This window comes from Notechis scutatus, chromosome 4 (assembly GCF_049901735.1).
Source record: "Notechis scutatus isolate UNSWTSFEM ecotype Mainland chromosome 4, rNotScu1.2, whole genome shotgun sequence".
In the NCBI taxonomy this organism is placed as follows: Eukaryota; Metazoa; Chordata; class Lepidosauria; order Squamata; family Elapidae; genus Notechis; species Notechis scutatus.
In genome coordinates, this window is record NC_142012.1 from 166605283 (window position 1) to 166623715 (window position 18433).

An 18433-nucleotide genomic window follows, 5' to 3' on the forward strand; every position below is an offset into this window, starting at 1 on the left:
TGGGGAATTCTGGGAATAGAAGTCCACCCATCTTGAAGTGGTATAAGATGGAGACACTAGCGGCTGGGGAATTCTGGGAATAGAAGTCCACCCATCTTGAAGTGGTATAAGATGGAGACACTAGCGGCTGGGGAATTCTGGGAATAGAAGTCCACCCATCTTGAAGTGGTATAAGATGGAGACACTAGCGGCTGGGGAATTCTGGGAATAGGTCCACCCATCTTGAAGTGGTATAAGATCACTAGCGGCTGGGGAATTCTGGGAATAGAAGTCCACCCATCTTGAAGTGGTATAAGGTGGAGACACTAGCGGCTGGGAATTCTGGGAATAGAAGTCCACCCATCTTGAAGTGGTATAAGATGGAGACACTAGCGGGGAATTCTGGGAATAGAAGTCCATCCTTCTTGAAGTGGTATAAGATGGAGACACTAGCGGCTGGGGAATTCTGGGAATAGAAGTCCACCCATCTTGAAGTGGTATAAGATGGAGACACTAGCGGCTGGGGAATTCTGGGAATAGAAGTCCACCCATCTTGAAGTGGTATAAGATGGAGACACTAGCGGCTGGGGAATTCTGGGAATAGAAGTCCACCCATCTTGAAGTGGTATAAGATGGAGACACTAGCGGCTGGGGAATTCTGGGAATAGAAGTCCACCCATCTTGAAGTGGTATAAGATGGAGACACTAGCGGCTGGGGAATTCTGGGAATAGAAGTCCACCCATCTTGAAGTGGTATAAATGGAGACACTAGCGGCTGGGGAATTCTGGGAATAGAAGTCCACCCATCTTGAAGTGGTATATGATGGAGACACTAGAGTCTGGGGAATTCTGGGAATTGAAGTCCATCCATCTTGAAGTGGTATATGATGGAGACACTAGCGGCTGGGGAATTCTGGGAATAGAAGTCCACCCATCTTGAAGTGGTATAAGATGGAGACACTAGCGGCTGGGGAATTCTGGGAATTGAAGTCCACCCATCTTGAAGTGGTATAAGATGGAGACACTAGCGGCTGGGGAATTCTGGGAATAGAAGTCCACCCATCTTGAAGTGGTATAAGATGGAGACACTAGCGGCTGGGGAATTCTGGGAATTGAAGTCCACCCATCTTGAAGTGGTATAAGATGGAGACACTAGCGGCTGGGAATTCTGGGAATTGAAGTCCACCCATCTTGAAGTGGTATAAGATGGAGACACTAGCTGGGCTGGGGGAATTCTGGGAATAGAAGTCCACCCATCTTGAAGTGGTATAAAGTGGAGACACTAGCGGCTGGGGAATTCTGGAATGAATCCACCCATCTTGAAGTGGTATAAGATGGAGACACTAGCGGCTGGGGAATTCTGGGGAGACACTAGGCTGGGGAAGAAGTCCACCCATCTTGAAGTGGTATAAGATGGAGACACTAGCGGCTGGGGAATTCTGGGAATCGAAGTCCACCCATCTTGAAGTGGTATAAGGTGGAGACACTAGTGTCTGGGGAATTCTGGGAATAGAAGTCCACCCATCTTGAAGTGGTATAAGGTGGAGACACTAGTGGCTGGGGAATTCTGGGAATAGAAGTCCACCCATCTTGAAGTGGTATAAGGTGGAGACACTAGTGGCTGGGGAATTCTGGGAATAGAAGTCCACCCATCTTGAAGTGGTATAAGGTGGAGACACTAGTGGCTGGGGAATTCTGGGAATAGAAGTCCACCCATCTTGAAGTGGTATAAGGTGGAGACACTAGTGGCTGGGGAATTCTGGGAATGAAGTCCACCCATCTTGAAGTGGTATAAGTGGAGACACTAGTGGCTGGGGAATTCTGGGAATAGAAGTCCACCCATCTTGAAGTGGTATAAGATGGAGACACTAGCGGCTGGGGAATTCTGGGAATGAAGTCCACCCATCTTGAAGTGGTATAAGATGGAGACACTAGAGTCTGGGGAATTCTGGGAATAGAGTCTGGGAATTCCAGGAATTGAAGTCCATCCATCTTGAAGTGGTATATGATGGAGACACTAGCGGCTGGGGAATTCTGGGAATAGAAGTCCACCCATCTTGAAGTGGTATAAGGTGGAGACACTAGCGGCTGGGGAATTCTGGGAATAGAAGTCCACCCATCTTGAAGTGGTATTGGAGACACTAGCGGCTGGGGAATTCGAAGTCCATCCATCTTGAAGTGGTATAAAATGGAGACACTAGCGGCTGGGGAATTCTGGGGATAGAAGTCCACCCATCTTGAAGTGGTATAAGGTGGAGACACTAGCGGCTGGGGAATTCTGGGAATAGAAGTCCACCCATCTTGAAGTGGTATAAGGTGGAGACACTAGCGGCTGGGGAATTCTGGGAATAGAAGTCCACCCATCTTGAAGTGGTATAAGATGGAGACACTAGTGGCTGGGGAATTATGGGAATTGAAGTCCATCCATCTTGAAGTGGTATGATGGAGAAAACAATTCTAGAAAGTCTGGTAGAATCCAAATTTGGCCATCCAGTATGGACACCTAGAAAAGAAGTGGAAAAGGTCCTTCCTGCTCACAAGGAAAGTGACCGGTAGACCTGTCTTCTCAATGGTAGATCCCTCTCTATTTAATACCCTCCAAGGAACCAAATCCTTGCTTCGTGGAAGCAAGTAACTGCAGAACCATTTCCGCTGTGTCCAGATGTCCATTGTGGGCAGCATGTTATTGTTGGTGTTGAAATTCATTGTTGAATTTTTGTGCAACAATTGCAGTAGCATTCAGCCTCTAGGTGGCAGTGTATACACGTTTGGTATGTACTCTATGTTCTTTTGTTTCAAGTAGAGTTTCCTGTTACAGTTAAATAGTTGAGCAGTAAAGCACATGGTGACTGTGTTCTTTGTTTGCTCTGTAGTGCTACTGCTATATATAAACAGAATTTCTAACTGTTGTTTAGTGTACTGGCTGGGGAATTCTGGGAATTGAGGTCCCCCTATCTTAAAATTGCCAAGGTTAAGATAGGCTGGGTTAGAGGAACTGGGTCTGCTTAGCCTAAAGAACAGAAAGAGAAGAAGGGACATGGAAACATCTTCTCATGCATGAAGAGGTGACCCAAGGATGATGGGATGGATTTTTTGTCCAAAAGGCCTAACAGAAGGACAAGAACCAATGGATGGACACTTTACAGAAGGAGACCCAAAATCCACATAAGGACTTTCTTGAGTATGACAGTTAATACCAGGACATTGAGAGAATAAAAGAGTTGGAAGGGACCGTAGAGGTCTTTTAGTCCAACCCCTAGCTCAGGAAGAAAATCCTATACCATTTCAGATAAATGGTTTTCCAGTCTCTTCTTAAAAAGCTCCGGTGTTGGAGCACCCACAAACTTCTGGTGGCAAGCAGTTCCGCTGGTTAATTATCCTCCCTGTTAGAAAGTTTCTCCTTAATTCCAGGTTGCTTTTCTCCTTGATTAGTTTCCATCCATTGCTTCTTGTCCTGCTTTGGAGAATAGCTTGACTCCCTCTTCTTTGGGGCAGCCCCTCAAATACTGGAAGACTGCTATCATGGCTCCTCTGGTCCTTCTTTTCATCAAACAAGACATACCCAGTTCCAGCAACCGTTCTCTATACGTTTTTAGCCTCCAGCTCCCTAATCCTCTTTGTTGCTCTTCTCTGCACCCTTTCCAGAGTCTCAACATCTTTTTTACATCATGGTGAACCAGAAATGGATGCAGTACAGGTTGTCCTCAATTAACAACAGTTCATTTAGTGACCAGATAAATAACAGATAAGAGATAACAGATAATCAGAGTTGGAAGGGACCTTATAGGTCATCTAGTCCAACCCCCCGCCCAAGTGGGAGACCCTGGCCTACACCATTTCTGACCCTATACCATTTCATTCAAACTTACAACATCACAGAAAAGTGACTTATGACCGTTTTTCACACTTACAACCGTTGTAGCATCAAGCATCCCCTTTGGATGCTTGACAAGTGACTCACATTTATGACCGTTGCAGTATCCAGGAGTCATATAATCACCTTCTGGCCAGCAAAATCAATGGGGGAGCCAGGTCCACTTACCAACTGTGTTATTCATTTAACAACCGCAGTGGATTCACTTAACAAACGAGGCAAGAAAAGTCATAAAACGGAGCAACACCCACTTAACGCATTTCTCACTCAGGAACATACAGTTTCGGCTCAGTTGTGGTCGTAAAATAAAATTACAGATTAGCAGAGTTGGAAGGGACCTGGTAGGTCATCTAGTCCAACCCCCCCCCCGCCGCCCAAGCAGGAGACCCTACATCAGTGGTGGCTAAACTTTTTCGGCTCCTGTGCCGATAATTGTGCACGCACTCACCCAGAAGGCAATGCGTGCTGGGCCCTCCACGCCCCCTGCGTATGCGCATGTGACCTCCTTCGCATGCTGTGTGTCTGCACATGCGCGCATGACTCCCTCCTTGCACATTGCACATCTGCGCATGCCAATGCATTTCCCCCCTCACACGCCGCATATCTGTGCATGCATGCACGATTCCCCCCTCGCACGTCGCTCCTCTTTCCACATGCGTGCGCAACTTCCTTCTTGCGTGCCATGCATCTGCGCAGGCATGCGCATTTCCCCCCTCACGTGCCGCACATCTTTGCATATGTGCGCAGGACTCCCTCCTCGTGCACCGCATGTCTGCACATGTGCACGCATTTCCCCCTCGCGTACAGCGTGTCTGCGCATGTGCGCATGATCCCCTCGCACGCAGCGCGTCCCTGTGCATGCGCACGTATCTCCAGCGCACCTTCCCTCTGCCCTCTCTGCATGTGTGACAGATACCCAACAATCACCTGTCGGGCGGTGGTATACACACACATGCCCAGTGGGGCTCTTCTGGGCGACCTCTCGTGTGCCGGGAAACTTCCGGTGTGTATATACTAATATATCGTTTACAGTGGTTCTCTGAGCATGGGGTTGGACCAGGGGTGGGATTCAAATTTCTTAACAACCGGTTCTGTGGGCGTGGCCATATTGTGGGTGTGGCTTGGTGGTCATGTAACTGGGTGGGTGTGGCTTGCTGACTGGGGGTGACTTGGTGGTCATGTGACTGGGTGGGTGTGGCTTGCTGACTGGGGGGTGACTTGGTGGTCATGTGACTGGGTGGGTGTGGCTTGCTGACTGGGGGTGACTTGGTGGTCATGTGACTGGGTGGGTGTGGCTTGACTGACTGGGGGTGACTTGGTGGTCATGTGACTGGGTGGGTGTGGCTTGCTGACTGGGGTGACTTGGTGGTCATGTGACTGGGTGGGTGTGGCTTGCTGGCTGGGGGTGACTTGGCGGTCATGTGACTGGGTGGGTGTGGCTTGCTGACTGGGGGGTGACTTGGTGGTCATGTGACTGGGTGGGTGTGGCTTGCTGACGGGGGGTGACTTGGTGGTCATGTGACTGGGTGGGCATGGCTTGCTGACTGGGGGTGACTTGGTGGTCATGTGACTGGGTGGGCGTGGCTTGCTGACTGGGGGGTGACTTGGTGGTCATGTGACTGGGTGGGTGTGGCTTGTACGTAAATATTGTAAATACTGTATTTTTATATATATATATGTATAAAAAAACAGCCACTTTTACCCAAAATCGGGCAAAGCAGATTGAGTTAGAATCACAGATTCACTCAGAGATCTACCTTTCTGCAATCTGCTGCCTGAGTCTGCACTGAAAAATAGAAGCTTCGGTCCTAAGGAAGGTTCGGCTCTGCTCTCAGGCCGGTTCTCCCCCACCCCCCAATCCCCTGACCGGGCCTCAGGGAAGCCTCCTGGGTGAAAGCAAAGCAGGACAACAGCGATTTAGATTAGCTAGAAAGCAGAAATCCGACAGGAGCGGGGGAGGGGCCAGCCAGTGGCGCGACTTGCCGGTTCTCCGAACTGCACAGAATCGTAACCACCGGTTCTATGGAACTGGTCCGAACTGGTAGAATCCCGCCCCTGGGTTGGACTAGAAGACCTCAAAAGGCCCTTCCAACCCTTTGGTTGAACGAGTCCATCATTCTCTAAGAGCAGTTTTATGCCACGTCGAGGTTTGTTTTGTTGCCGCCTCTTCTACAAATTCATTTATGAGATTACTATGCCTCCTACCTGACTAGGACAGCGACTCTGGGAGGTTTACAACAGAATGAAAAGTTCAAAAGGGCTAAAAAATGAGCAATTAAAATGAGGAGGGGAAAGAAGATGGAAAAGTACATTTTTCATTGGATTTTTCACCTCCAGAAGAGTTTGTTCTGGTGCCCGGAACACCAAGGAGGTGTGAATCACACACTGTCGGAGGGAACCAGCAGGGTGACAATTAATTAATCTGTCAAATTGAGGTGGGATCCAACATTTTGTCATGACTCTTACAGGGTTTTTAAATAACAACTCATCATTTGATTTGGGTTTAGTTTTTGGGGAGGAAAATAAGGGGGGGCGGAATTTGCCTCTGCCTACCAGCATCCATTGGTGTTCATCTGGCAAGTGTCCTGACAGTGTGTGAGAGAGTGGAGGGCTGTTTGGAAACTGAAACAGTATTTGTTGTGTGAACAAGAAGGAGACAGCAAGGAGCCTGGGTGTGGCTTAGCTCAACTATTCTGTACTAAAGCTGCTTGGCGCTCTGAAACTGAAACTCCTCTGCTTGTGTTTTGCATTTGGAACAGATTTCTTTCCAGGTAGGAAGGGGGAGTAGAACTCCTTAGCATCAGAGCGTGTTAATAATAATAAGATAGGAAATATTAATGCTCTGAGGATCATTTGGAAAAATCCGTTCTTAGTGAGTAGCCAAGAGGAACATGCCAAATTTCAAGTTTGTAGGCTTTACTGTCCTGAAGATTTTGTGATGATGCATGAGTGGGATAGATAGATAGATAGATAGATAGATAGATAGATAGATAGATAGATAGATAGATAGATAGATAGATAGATAGATAGATAGATGGATGGATGGATGGATGGATGGATGGATGGATGGATGGGTGGGTGGGTGGGTGGGTGGGAGGGTGGATGGATGATAGATATAGATATATAGAGATAGATAGATAGAGATAGATAGATAGATAGATAGATAGATAGATGATAGATAGATAGATAGGTAGATAGATAGATAGATAGATAGATATAAGATAGATAGATACATAGATGGATGGATGGATGGATGGATGGATGGATGATAGATATAGATATAGATATAGATATAGATATAGATATATAGAGATAGATAGATAGATAGATAGATAGATAGATAGATAGATAGATAGATAGATAGATAGATAGATAGATGATAGACAGATAGATAGATAGATAGGTAGGTAGATAGATAGATAGATAGATAGATAGATAGATAGATAGATAGATAGATAGATCTCAAACACAAGCAACAGAACATAATAACACCAGAGCCTTGGATTTTAAAAGAGCTGATTTCAATAAACTCAGAGAGAACTTGGGAAAGATTCCATGGATGAAAATCCTAAAGGGGAAAACAACTCAAGAATCTTAGGAAATCTAAAAAGTATGATCCTAGAAGCCCAGACCAGCACCATACCACTGAGAAAGAAAAACAAGAAATCCAAGAAGAAACCAGCATGGCTACACAAAGATCTCTCTGGCAAATTGAAAGAAAAAAGGACAAGTACAAAAAATGGAAAGAAGGACGTACAACTAAGGCAGAATATCAGCAGATAGCCAGAATCTGCAAAGACGAAGTCAGGATAGCAAAGGCTCAGAATGAACAAAGTTTTGCAACATGTCAAAGATAATAAAAAAAGTTTCTTCCAACATATAAATAACAAGAAAAAAAATCAAGGAAACGGTCCACTAAAGAGAGAAGATGGCAAGGAAGTAACAGGCAACAGAGAGAAAGCAGAACTGCTTAACTCATTCTTTGCATCTGTCTTCACGCAAAAAGAAACGATAGCTCAACCCACCAAAAACATAACTGTAAAAGACAGACCAGAAATAAAAGTTAAAATAAGCAAAAAAATAGTAAGAGAACGCCTGTCTGTTCTTGATGAAAACAAATAACCGGGGCCTGATGGATTACCTCCCATAGTTTTAAAGGAGCTGGCAGAGGTCATCTCAGAACCACTGCACCATATCTTTCAAAAATCCTGGAGCACCAGGGAACTACCAGAGGACTGGAAAAGAGCTCATGTGGTTCCTATCTTCAAAAAAGGGAGAAAAAAAAAACAGACCCAGGAAACTATAGACCAATCAGCCTAACATCAATACCCGGGAAGATACTGGAAAAGATAATAAAAAAACACATCTGCCAACATCTAGAAACAAGTAAAGTAATAACTAGCAGTCAGCACGGGTTTGTTAAGAACAGATCGTGCCAAACCAATCTTATTTCATTCTTCAACACAGTGACTGAATTAGTAGACCAGCAAAATACTGTGGACGTAATATACATGTATTTAGATTACAGCAAAGCATTTGACAAAGTAGACCACAACCTACTTCTTAGTAAGCTAGAAAAAAGTGGAATAGATAGCACCACCAGTAGATGGACTCGCAACTGGCTGGCAAACCGTACTCAACGAGTCGTCCTTAATGGGTCTAAGTCTACCTGGAGGGAAGTAAGCAGTGGGGTGCCACAAGGTTCCGTCTTAGGCCCAGGACTCTTCAATATCTTCATTAACGACTTAGATGAGGGACTAGAAGGGGAACTTACCAAATCTGCAGATGATACCAAGCTGGCAGGAATAGCCAACACCCAAGAAGATAGGCTCAAGATCCAGATGGATCTTGACAGACTAGAACACTGGGCCATATCTAACAAAATGAAATTCAATGTAGAGAAAAGTGAAGTCCTACACTTAGGCAAGAAAAACCCAAAAGGACCCATATAGACTGGGTGAAACCAGGCTCAATAGCAGGAACTGGGAGAGGGATCTTGGAGTCTTAGTGGACAACCAGCTAAATAAGAGCCAGCCGTGTGCAGCAGCAGCCAAAAAAGCCAATGCAATCCTAAGTTGTATTAACAGAGGGATACGATCAAGATCAAGGGAAGTACTAATACCACTCTATAAAGCCTATACAGCTGATGTGTTTTGCTGATTTTCGGTCAGGTGGAAGCCCTTTTCGGCCTCCCAGAGAGCTTGAGGAAGGCTTCTGCAGGCTTTGCAGGCCGAAAACTAGCCCCGTTTTGTCACTTCCGGTATTTTCGGAAAAACGAAGTGATGAAACGGGGCTAGTTTTCGGCCTACAAAGCCTGCAGAAGCCTGCAGAAGCCTTCCTCAAGCCTCTGGGAGGCCGAAAAAGGCCCCAAACCAGCCGAAAATCCGCTGGGAGGTGCGCAGTGAGGCAAGTTTGCCTGCAGCTGGCATGCCGGCACCAATGGCTCTGTGTGCCACCTGTGGCACGCATGCCATAGGTTCGCCATCACGGTTATAGTCCTTTCCTCTTAAGTTTACATTCATATTATATTCTAATCAACAATTCTATATCATATTGTATCATTATTATACTATCATTAAAGTTTTAATTTCAATTCTAGGCTATTTTTCAAAGCAAATATCTCTTACTAACTTATATTCATATCATAACTTATTCAAAAATAATCAATTATCACATATCATTACTATTATGATATACTTCAATTTCTTACTCTTCTATCTAGCCATTCGTAAAATAAATCCCAGATCTTATAATACTCCTTTTCTTCTTGTTTTCTAACTGCTAATGTTAATCTACTCATTTCTGCACATTCCATTATTTTCTTAATCATTTACTCCTCCGTCGGAATTTTCTCATTTTTTCCAATTTTGTGCAAATACAATTTTAGTGCTGTTATTACGTTGATAATCAAATACGTTGTTTCTTTACTATAACCTTCAGGCAAAATCCCCAATAAAAATATCTCTGGTTTTAAATCTATGTGTTGTTTTATCCAACCTTTTCCAACCATGTGTGTATTTTAGTCCAGTATCTTTTAGCTTCTGCACATGTCTACCACATACGTTAACACGATCCACAGTGTCTTTAAACACCTTGAACCACAAACTAGCCAAAGGGTATGCCACACTAAGCCACAAAATCTTAGTTTGTGTGACTGTCATAAGTTTGTGCGACTTTTGTAAGTGCCACATAAAATGAGGCAGGGGTTTGATCACTGAGCTTTTCTGACACACACCCTCCACTTCCCTCCTCTACTCTTCTCTCTGTGTTGTTACTTTTTGGAAAGTTAATCTTTGTTCAAAAATTCAACCCTTCTTGGCTTGTAGTTACTAATTCACTACTTAGGAATTGCGTACAGCAGATATCTAACAAAACCAGCTCAGTTCAATTCAAACCATGTTGCAAAATACGATTTAGAGACGCCATGTTCAAAGGGAGTATATCTGACAGACAGAGTTCGCAACAATATAGATTTGTTGAGACAAGATAGTGGAAGTAGATTTAAGGATAAGCAACCTTTTTTTTTAATTTTAAAAAAACCTTTATTGAAAATTAACATATTAAAACATATACAAATATATCAAAAAAGTATATCGATACATTTCAACATCGTTTTCTTGACAGTACAATCAATACGATAAATGCAATTAATACTTGACAGTTAATAGCAATATTATTAATAATAGTTAATAATCCATTAATAATATTAATAAAATCAGTAATTCAAATATATAGGTCAGTAAATCAAAAAGTATAAAGTTAGCACGAAATAACCATATATATCTAAAGAAAATCAGGTATAAATCTATATAAATATAATCTATGCACTAAACTCTATATTCTATAACACTTAAAAAGAAAAAAGTATAAGATTTTATCTAAGTATTCCTTTATCTCTTACTTCTTACTTCTAAATATATTAACTTTAATAATTATACAATATAAATAAAACTAAATGAATATTATAAATATAGACATAAATATTATTAATATAAATCTCTACTTTCCTGACAATCCATCCATTTCAACAAGTTCTCATTGATCATACATGTATACAAGTATGCAAAATATATTTCCATTTTGACCTATATATTTCATATTTTACTGTCTACCCATTGGTACCAAATATTCCAAATTGTATAATATTCTGAGTCCTCTTTGTTACTCAATTCCAAGGTGACTCTATCCATTTCTGCACATTCAAGAATTTTGCAAATGATAAGCAACCTTTGATCCGCAGCCCAAACCAGCCCCAAGTTAATGTCCAAGCTTGTCCAATCTGAAGGAACAAAGGTTGTTTTTGTGGACAATTCAGAGGTCTGATTAGAAGGCGCTTTCATTCTAAGCCACATCAGGCAATTGTCATTTTTAGCAGAATTGTGCAATTGAAAGAACATAGCAAAGAGAGATAATGTAGAAAGCATGCTGACCCAGGCTAAGGAAGACTTCATGGAATGAAAACAGCTGCATTCACACAACATAAACTGAACACCTGCTAATGAACCTGGTTACCTTCTGGATTTGATTAATACATAATCCCTACTCGACCCCAAACAGGTGGCCTGTGTAACACCTAAAAACACCTATAAAATACCAAACTAACGTAACATAGAAAGTTGTACGAAGTTGTTGTTCTGACCAAAGCTTCCTGAGACTGTAATTAAGCACACACTTAGTCCAAACAACTCTTGTTTTATTTCAATGCTGGGAATTATCTGCATTCCCAGCCCGTAATGAGTTCCAAACAGTTCCTCGAGATAAGCACCCACCTTTCTTTTCTGTGAAGTGCTACCAACAACCGAAGTGTCAAATGAACTAGAAAAAAAATCAACCAAAGTACAAAGAGCTTCAAGGATGACTCTGAACTGAACGAACGACCTTGCTTCCTGCAAAGGTTTTGGCACCTTTGCCTGTCCTTTATCCCTTATGGGAGGGGCAATCACCTCCTATCCTTACTCCCGAGTTGTCCCTTTTGTCTCAGCTGCTCTCGCCTTCTAGCAGCTCTGCGCACATGCGCACTGGGAACAGGCTCCCCTGGGTCCTCTGCCTCGCTGCTGCCAGACTCCAGAGCCTCCGGAGTCAGCACATAACTCTCAGATGGTCCAGGCCCCATCCCTGCATTGGTCACAGGACCCTCGTCCAAGTCCTCTCCAAACTCCCAGACTGGTTCCCTTTCTTCCCCACTGTCCGATTCCGCTGCCATCTGTACTGGCTGCCGGCGAACCACAACACGTGTCTTCATAGCAAATTTACAGACAGTCCTTGACTTATGTCCACATTCGAGCCCCAAACTTCCATTGTTAAGTGAGTTTTGTCCCATTTTTTTTTGCCTTACTTTGCCCAAATTGTTAACTGAATTGCTGCGGTTATGAAGTTAGTAACTCGGTCGTTAAATGAATCTGGCTTCCCCCATTGACTCTGCTTGTCAGAAGGTCGCAAAAGGGGTTCCTGTGACCCCGGGGACAACTGCGACCATCGTAAATACGAGTCAGTTGCCAAGCCTCTGAATTTTGATGATGTGACGAGGGAGATGTTGCACTGGTTGTAATTTATGAATAATGGTCTTTAAGTCACTTCTTTCAGTGCCCTTGTAACTTCCAACGGTCACTAAATGAACGGTAGTAAGTCAAGGACTGAATAAATATAGAAATAAATAAATATACAATATCACCCTGGAATTTCAGGCTGGCAAAAGACAACGAGAGACGGTTTTACTACACAACTCAGATACAAGATCGGTGTAATACTCTGACTTATAAATTAACTCCCCCAAAAAACAGATTAAGCCACAAAGAGGCAAACCCCGGTTAAAAACCAACCAAGTTTGTTCGGTGAAGGCAGCCAAAGGTGTTTTTCTACCCTAAATCAACACCGTATCTCTGAATGCTGCCCCAGAATTCATGCAGCTCATAAAATTCAGTGTTTTAAGTAGCGTTCACACAAACATGTTGAACCGGGAGACTGAAATAATTTACACTTTACAGGGATAATTTACTTACAACCATAACTGAGGCCGGAATTAAGGTCTTAAGGCATTAAGTGGGTCACCGTAAGACTGCTTCCAATTTTACAACCTTTTTGCCAGCCATCATTAAGCGAATGCCATGGTCATGAAATGAATTTTGTTTTGCCCGGAAATTGGAAGTAAACACAGGAAACAGGCGAAAAAGTCAAAAATTGGGGTTGTGTGATCCTGTGACCATGGTCTGTGTGTGTTTGTCTGTCTTCGAAATCAGATCCTAAGTACCTTTGGAAGGGGGTAGGTCGTAACGTCGGCTGGTTGTTTTAAGCGAGGACTACTCGCGTTGTTAGTCTTTTTTAAAAAGGCATTGAACCACAAAGGGAATGCTACACTAAGCTGTGAAATCTTAGTTTACGCACAAACTAACTTCACAGCACAAACTAGGATTTCATGGCTTAACTGCCTTTTAGCCATCTTAGCTAAGGATGCTGTTCCCAATGTAACTGCGTCCTTTTGGATGTGAGAAACGAAAAGATAAAGCAAAATGTACGCACTTAAATTTTGGTAACCAAAGGCTCCCAGTTCAATCTGGCCTAATGGTGAAGATGCTGGACTACAAACCAGGAGACGGGGAGTTCTAGTCCCGCCTTAGGCATGAAAGCCAACTGGGTGACTTTGGGCCAATCACCAGGAGATGGTGAGTTCTAGTCCCGCCTTAGGCATGAAAGCCAGCAGGGGGACTTTGGGCCAATTACCAGGAGACGGTGAGTTCTAGTCCTGCCTTAGGCATGAAAGCCGGCTGGGTGACTTTGGGCCAATGACCAGGAGATGATGAGTTCTAGTCCTGCCTTAGCCATGAAAGCCGACTGGGTGACTTTGGGCCAATTACCAGGAGATGGTGAGTTCCAGTTCTGCCTTAGGCCAATCACCAGGAGACGGTGAGTTCTAGTCCCGCCTTAGGCATGAAAGCCAGCTGGGTGACTTTGGGCCAATCACCAGGAGATGATGAGTTCTAGTCCTGCCTTAGCCATGAAAGCCGGCTGGGTGACTTTGGGCCAATGACCAGGAGATAGTGAGTTCTAGTCCTGCCTTAGGCATGAAAGCCGGCTGGGTGACTTTGGGCCAATGACCAGGAGATGGTGAATTCTAGTCTCGCCTTAGGCATGACAGCTGGCTGGGTGACTTTGGGCTGGTCCTTCTCTTTCAACCCCTCACACCTTGGAAGATTGTTGTGCCAGGGACAATAGGAAACAGCAGCCTTGCATACACCACTTTGAATAGTTACAAAAAGTAGGATATATATATATCCTCAGAGGAGAAGCACAGAGCCGAAGACACAAGCCTGAAGATGATGAATGAGACTTCATTGAAACGTTGCCTAGATACTTCCAATCTTACGCGGGAGAAAACCCGAATAACCAAAGATCCATATATGTATGTATGTATGTATGTATGTATGTATGTATGTATGTATATGTATATGTTTATATATATATATGTTTTCTTAAGTTTTCGCAGGTACTTACATGTATGGCATTCAGCTTTGTTCGGGTATTTTCCCACGTCATTGTAGTTATGCTTTTAAAGTTGTAGCAACGTTTCGGCAGAATCTCATCTGCCATCATCAGGCTTCTGTATTGTGTTCGTCTGTGAGTTCGTCTATTCATGTTATGGGGGTGTTTCTCTATCTCGATGGCTTCCCTGATTATTCTCTTGCTGGAGTGTTCAGTGTTGGATATTTTGAAGGAACCAAATTAATATCCAACACTGAACACTCCAGGAAGAGAATAATCAGAGAAGCCATCGAGATAGAGAAACACCCCCATAACATGAATAGACGGGATGATACCTCCCGCCTACCAGACATCTGGAAGCTAGCCCTCACCAACAAATGAGTCCCAGCCACGAAAAACAACACCAGACCCAATACAACACGGGACACCACCGCCAATCCCCCTCATCAGACCCAGGCCCAAGCCCATCCTATAAACGAAGGACAACCACCATCCAGAAAACATACCATGGATGCTTTGCCAGCTGTCACATCCCCCGACCCCAAAACCAAACAAGCTGACACACGCCAAGAACACAGACCCAGACCCCAAACTCGAAGCCAGACTAAAACCCAGAATGCTACATCACAGCCACCCGCTCAGGACATCACATCAGAAAACTCAGGAAATTACACCACAAGGACTCAAGAAGTTGCAACACAGCAAATGACCCAGGATATCACAGCACAAGACCAAGGATACCACAGCAAGAAGTCTCACAAGGTCATCACACAACCCATTACCCAAGCCGTTACTACACAGGAGGCTAATGGAAAAGAGATCAAAACACAAACAACCCAGGAGATTACAACGCAGGACCCAGGATACCACAACAAAAGAACTCGCAAGCCCATCACACAACCCATTACCCAAGCCGTTAAAACACGAGAGGCTAATGGAAAAAAGATCACTAGAAAACAAACGACCCGGGAGATTACAGCACAAGATCCAGGATATCTCCACAACAAAACTCACAAGGCCATCACACAGCCCATTATACCAACCTCAACTCCATCAACCAATCAAGAGGCAGCAGCGCAGCCAACCAACCCAGCACACCAGCCCCCACCACCAGTATTTATAGAGAGACGGCAGCTCCGATCACACACTGCTTGCACTGGCACGAAGCCGAAAGCAGCAGCCTGAGGATGGCGAGTGGGACCTCGCCAAAACGTCGCCAAGATACTCTCAATCTTACACGGGAAAAGACCCGAACACACCGAGACCTACATACCTGTACCTGTGAAAATCTACGAAATCATATGTATGTATGTATATGTATATGTATATGTATATGTATATGTATATGTATATGTATATGTATATGTAAAAATCAATAAACTAAATTTCCCCAATTTTAACCAGATGCCAAAGAAGAGAAATTGCATTTTTTAAACTCACCTTCAAGTAGTCGTATTCGCAAAGGTAGGACGGCTCCAGGTTGAAATGCATGAAGTAGAGTTTCACACGAAATCCCTCCGTCACGGAGATGTTCCATGTCACTTCAGAATCACTGGGATAAGAGTCCGGATACCCGGGAGAGCTGATTTGTCCAAACATCTCATTCAGGTCGACGGTGTCTGCTCCAAACAACCGTATGGCACCAAGGCACCAAATCAGCAAACACCTGGAAAACAGGGACACGGTGATTGATATTTATGTGCAGTGGTGGGATTCAGCCGGTTCTCACTGGTTGTTAACTTTCTGAGCAAATTGGTGCAGGGGCTGCCAAACTTTTGCACCACAAGGACCACCAAATTCATCATTTTAAATCCTGTGGACCAGAGTAAAATCCCCAAAAAAGTCTGCAGGAAATTCTCCCACCCCGTTTTCCTACCTATTGATTGTTCTTTATTTGGAATCACAGGATACCATCTCCAGCTCCCTTCTCAGGGGGAGAGAGACTGAGACAGAGAGACTTTTGGCTCCATGCAAGGAAAGCAGCAGAAGCCGCAGAAATCTTTCTTTCTCTCCCCCAAACTCCGCCAGAAATGAGCCTTTGCCGGCGCAGCCTCTTGGAGCAGGAGGCCTTGCAGGGTCCCAAAGACTCATTTCTGGTGGAGTTTGGGGAGAGAAAGAAAGACTTTGGCTGCTTTCCTTGCGTGCAGCCAAAAGAAAGAAGAAGAAAGAAGCAGCCCGGTTGGCCAGGCCAGGTGTGTGGGACGCGTGGGACAAGTCCCCCCCCCCTCTGCCCTTTCCCCCCTCCCCTCACTCCCTCATGTTGTTCGCAATGCAAGTGACACAAGCCTTGTGATCCCACTGGCCATGTGGGCAGCGCAGCCTTGTGTTCCCGCACCACCTGGATTAATTGCTTTGGGGGGTGGGGTGACATTTCTCTCTGGACCACCAAAATTTTGTCATGGACCACCAGTGGTCCCCAGCCCACTGGTTGGCGACCACTGGATTTGGTGAACTGATATTTGGAAGAAATCATTAGGGCAGAGAACCGGTTGTTAAATTATTTGAATCCCATCACTGCCTGTGTGTCTTCACACACTGACCGCCCTGCAAGGTGGGCCAGGCAAGGAACGAAACACTCAGGAAGGTGACTCTGACGGTAGTCCTTGACTTACAACCATAAATGGAGGCCAACATTTCTGTCATTCAGGGAGACGTCTGTTCAATAAGTTTTGTCCCGTTTTGCCACCTTTTTGTTTGGCCAGCATTGTTAAAGTGAATCACTGCATTTGATAAATTAGCTACAGGGTGGTTGCTGTTTTTTTTTTTAATTTTTAACAACAAACATAAACAAATGCAAACACAAAACAACAAATAAAACCTTCTTTCCATTGTACAGTGTGTCGGTCGGTACATATCTCTTCTGCATAATATCAACAGTCTTTCCCTCTTAAATTTAGATTAAGATTCATATTGTAAAAAAACCTATCCATATCATGTTGTCTTATTGTTAAATCATCATTAGACTTTAATTACAAATTGACTTCATCCTTTTAGAGCAAATTATAATTCTTTCCATAGTAATCAATTATAATATATGATTTCACTGTATTATCTTTACTATTATTTTACTGTCGTGTTCCTGTTGGAGTCTGACTCCAAGGGAGAGGAGGAACAGCCGACAGGGAGTGGGAGTGTGGCTCCGGAGGGAAGGGCAGAGGCCGGCTGAGCAGTCAGAGGAGGACCCAGGCCCATCCCCTCTTCATCCTAGGGCATGCAGGGAGGAACGGAAGAGGGAGAAACGTGAATGGTGTGGTCTACGGGGGAGGAAGGGGCCCTGATCTCCTTCATGGGCTGCAGCTGGAAGGTCTGTTTAAAAGGACAAACTGCGCATGGCCCAGTGCTGGAAGCAAAGCGTGCATTATTCTTGTCAGAACATATCTGTGTTTTGGCTTCCTCCCAACTGGTGGCTGCGTTATCTGTAGAAGTCTACAATTAATCATCCTTGCCTGCCCTAGTAATTCCTACAGTGTGGTTTGTGTCGGGTGTTTTTTTTAAATTTCGAATTAACTCTGCTTTGGGTGCGGACTGGATTGACTCCCTCCATAAACTGTTTTCTTTAAGAGTTCCCGAGGCAGCACTCTGGGAGTTGAAGTTTACACACATCCTGGCTGAGGCATTCTGAGAGTTAAAGTCCTCACATCCTGACAGGGAAATTCTGGGAGTTGAAGTCCATACATGCTGGCTGGGGAATTCTGGGAATTGAAGTCCATAGATACTGGCTGGGGGATACTGGGGTTTGAAGTCATCATATCCTGATTGGAGAATTCTGGGAGCTGAACTCCACATAAACTGGCTGGGGAATTGTGGGAGTTGAAGTCCATACATTCTGGCTGGGGAATTCTGGGAACCGAAGTCCACATATCCTGGCTGGGGAATTCTGGGAATTGAAGTCCACATATCCTGGCTGGAGAATTCTGGGAGTTGAACTCCACATAACCTGGTTGGGGAATTGTGGGAGTTGAAGTCCATACATTCTGGCTGGGGAATTCTGGGAATTGAAGTCCACATAAACTGGCTGGGGAATTTTGGGAGTTGAAGTCCACAATATCCTGGCTGGGGAATTCTGGGAGTTGAAGTCCACACATCCTGGCTGGGGAATTCTGG

At 44.4% G+C, this 18433-nt stretch overlaps 1 protein-coding gene across 2 annotated transcripts in view; it reads right to left on the reverse strand.

Annotated features, from left to right (window-relative positions):
• The window catches only part of MASP1 (MBL associated serine protease 1), a 106625-nt gene that overhangs the window by 84574 nt on the left and 3618 nt on the right, over positions 1 to 18433 (reverse strand). For both annotated transcript variants that reach the window (XM_087965598.1, XM_087965597.1), the window contains exon 2: positions 15770 to 15995. In XM_087965598.1, the coding sequence (XP_087821724.1) occupies positions 15770 to 15995 (226 nt within the window). The remainder of the gene's footprint in view (positions 1 to 15769; positions 15996 to 18433) is intronic.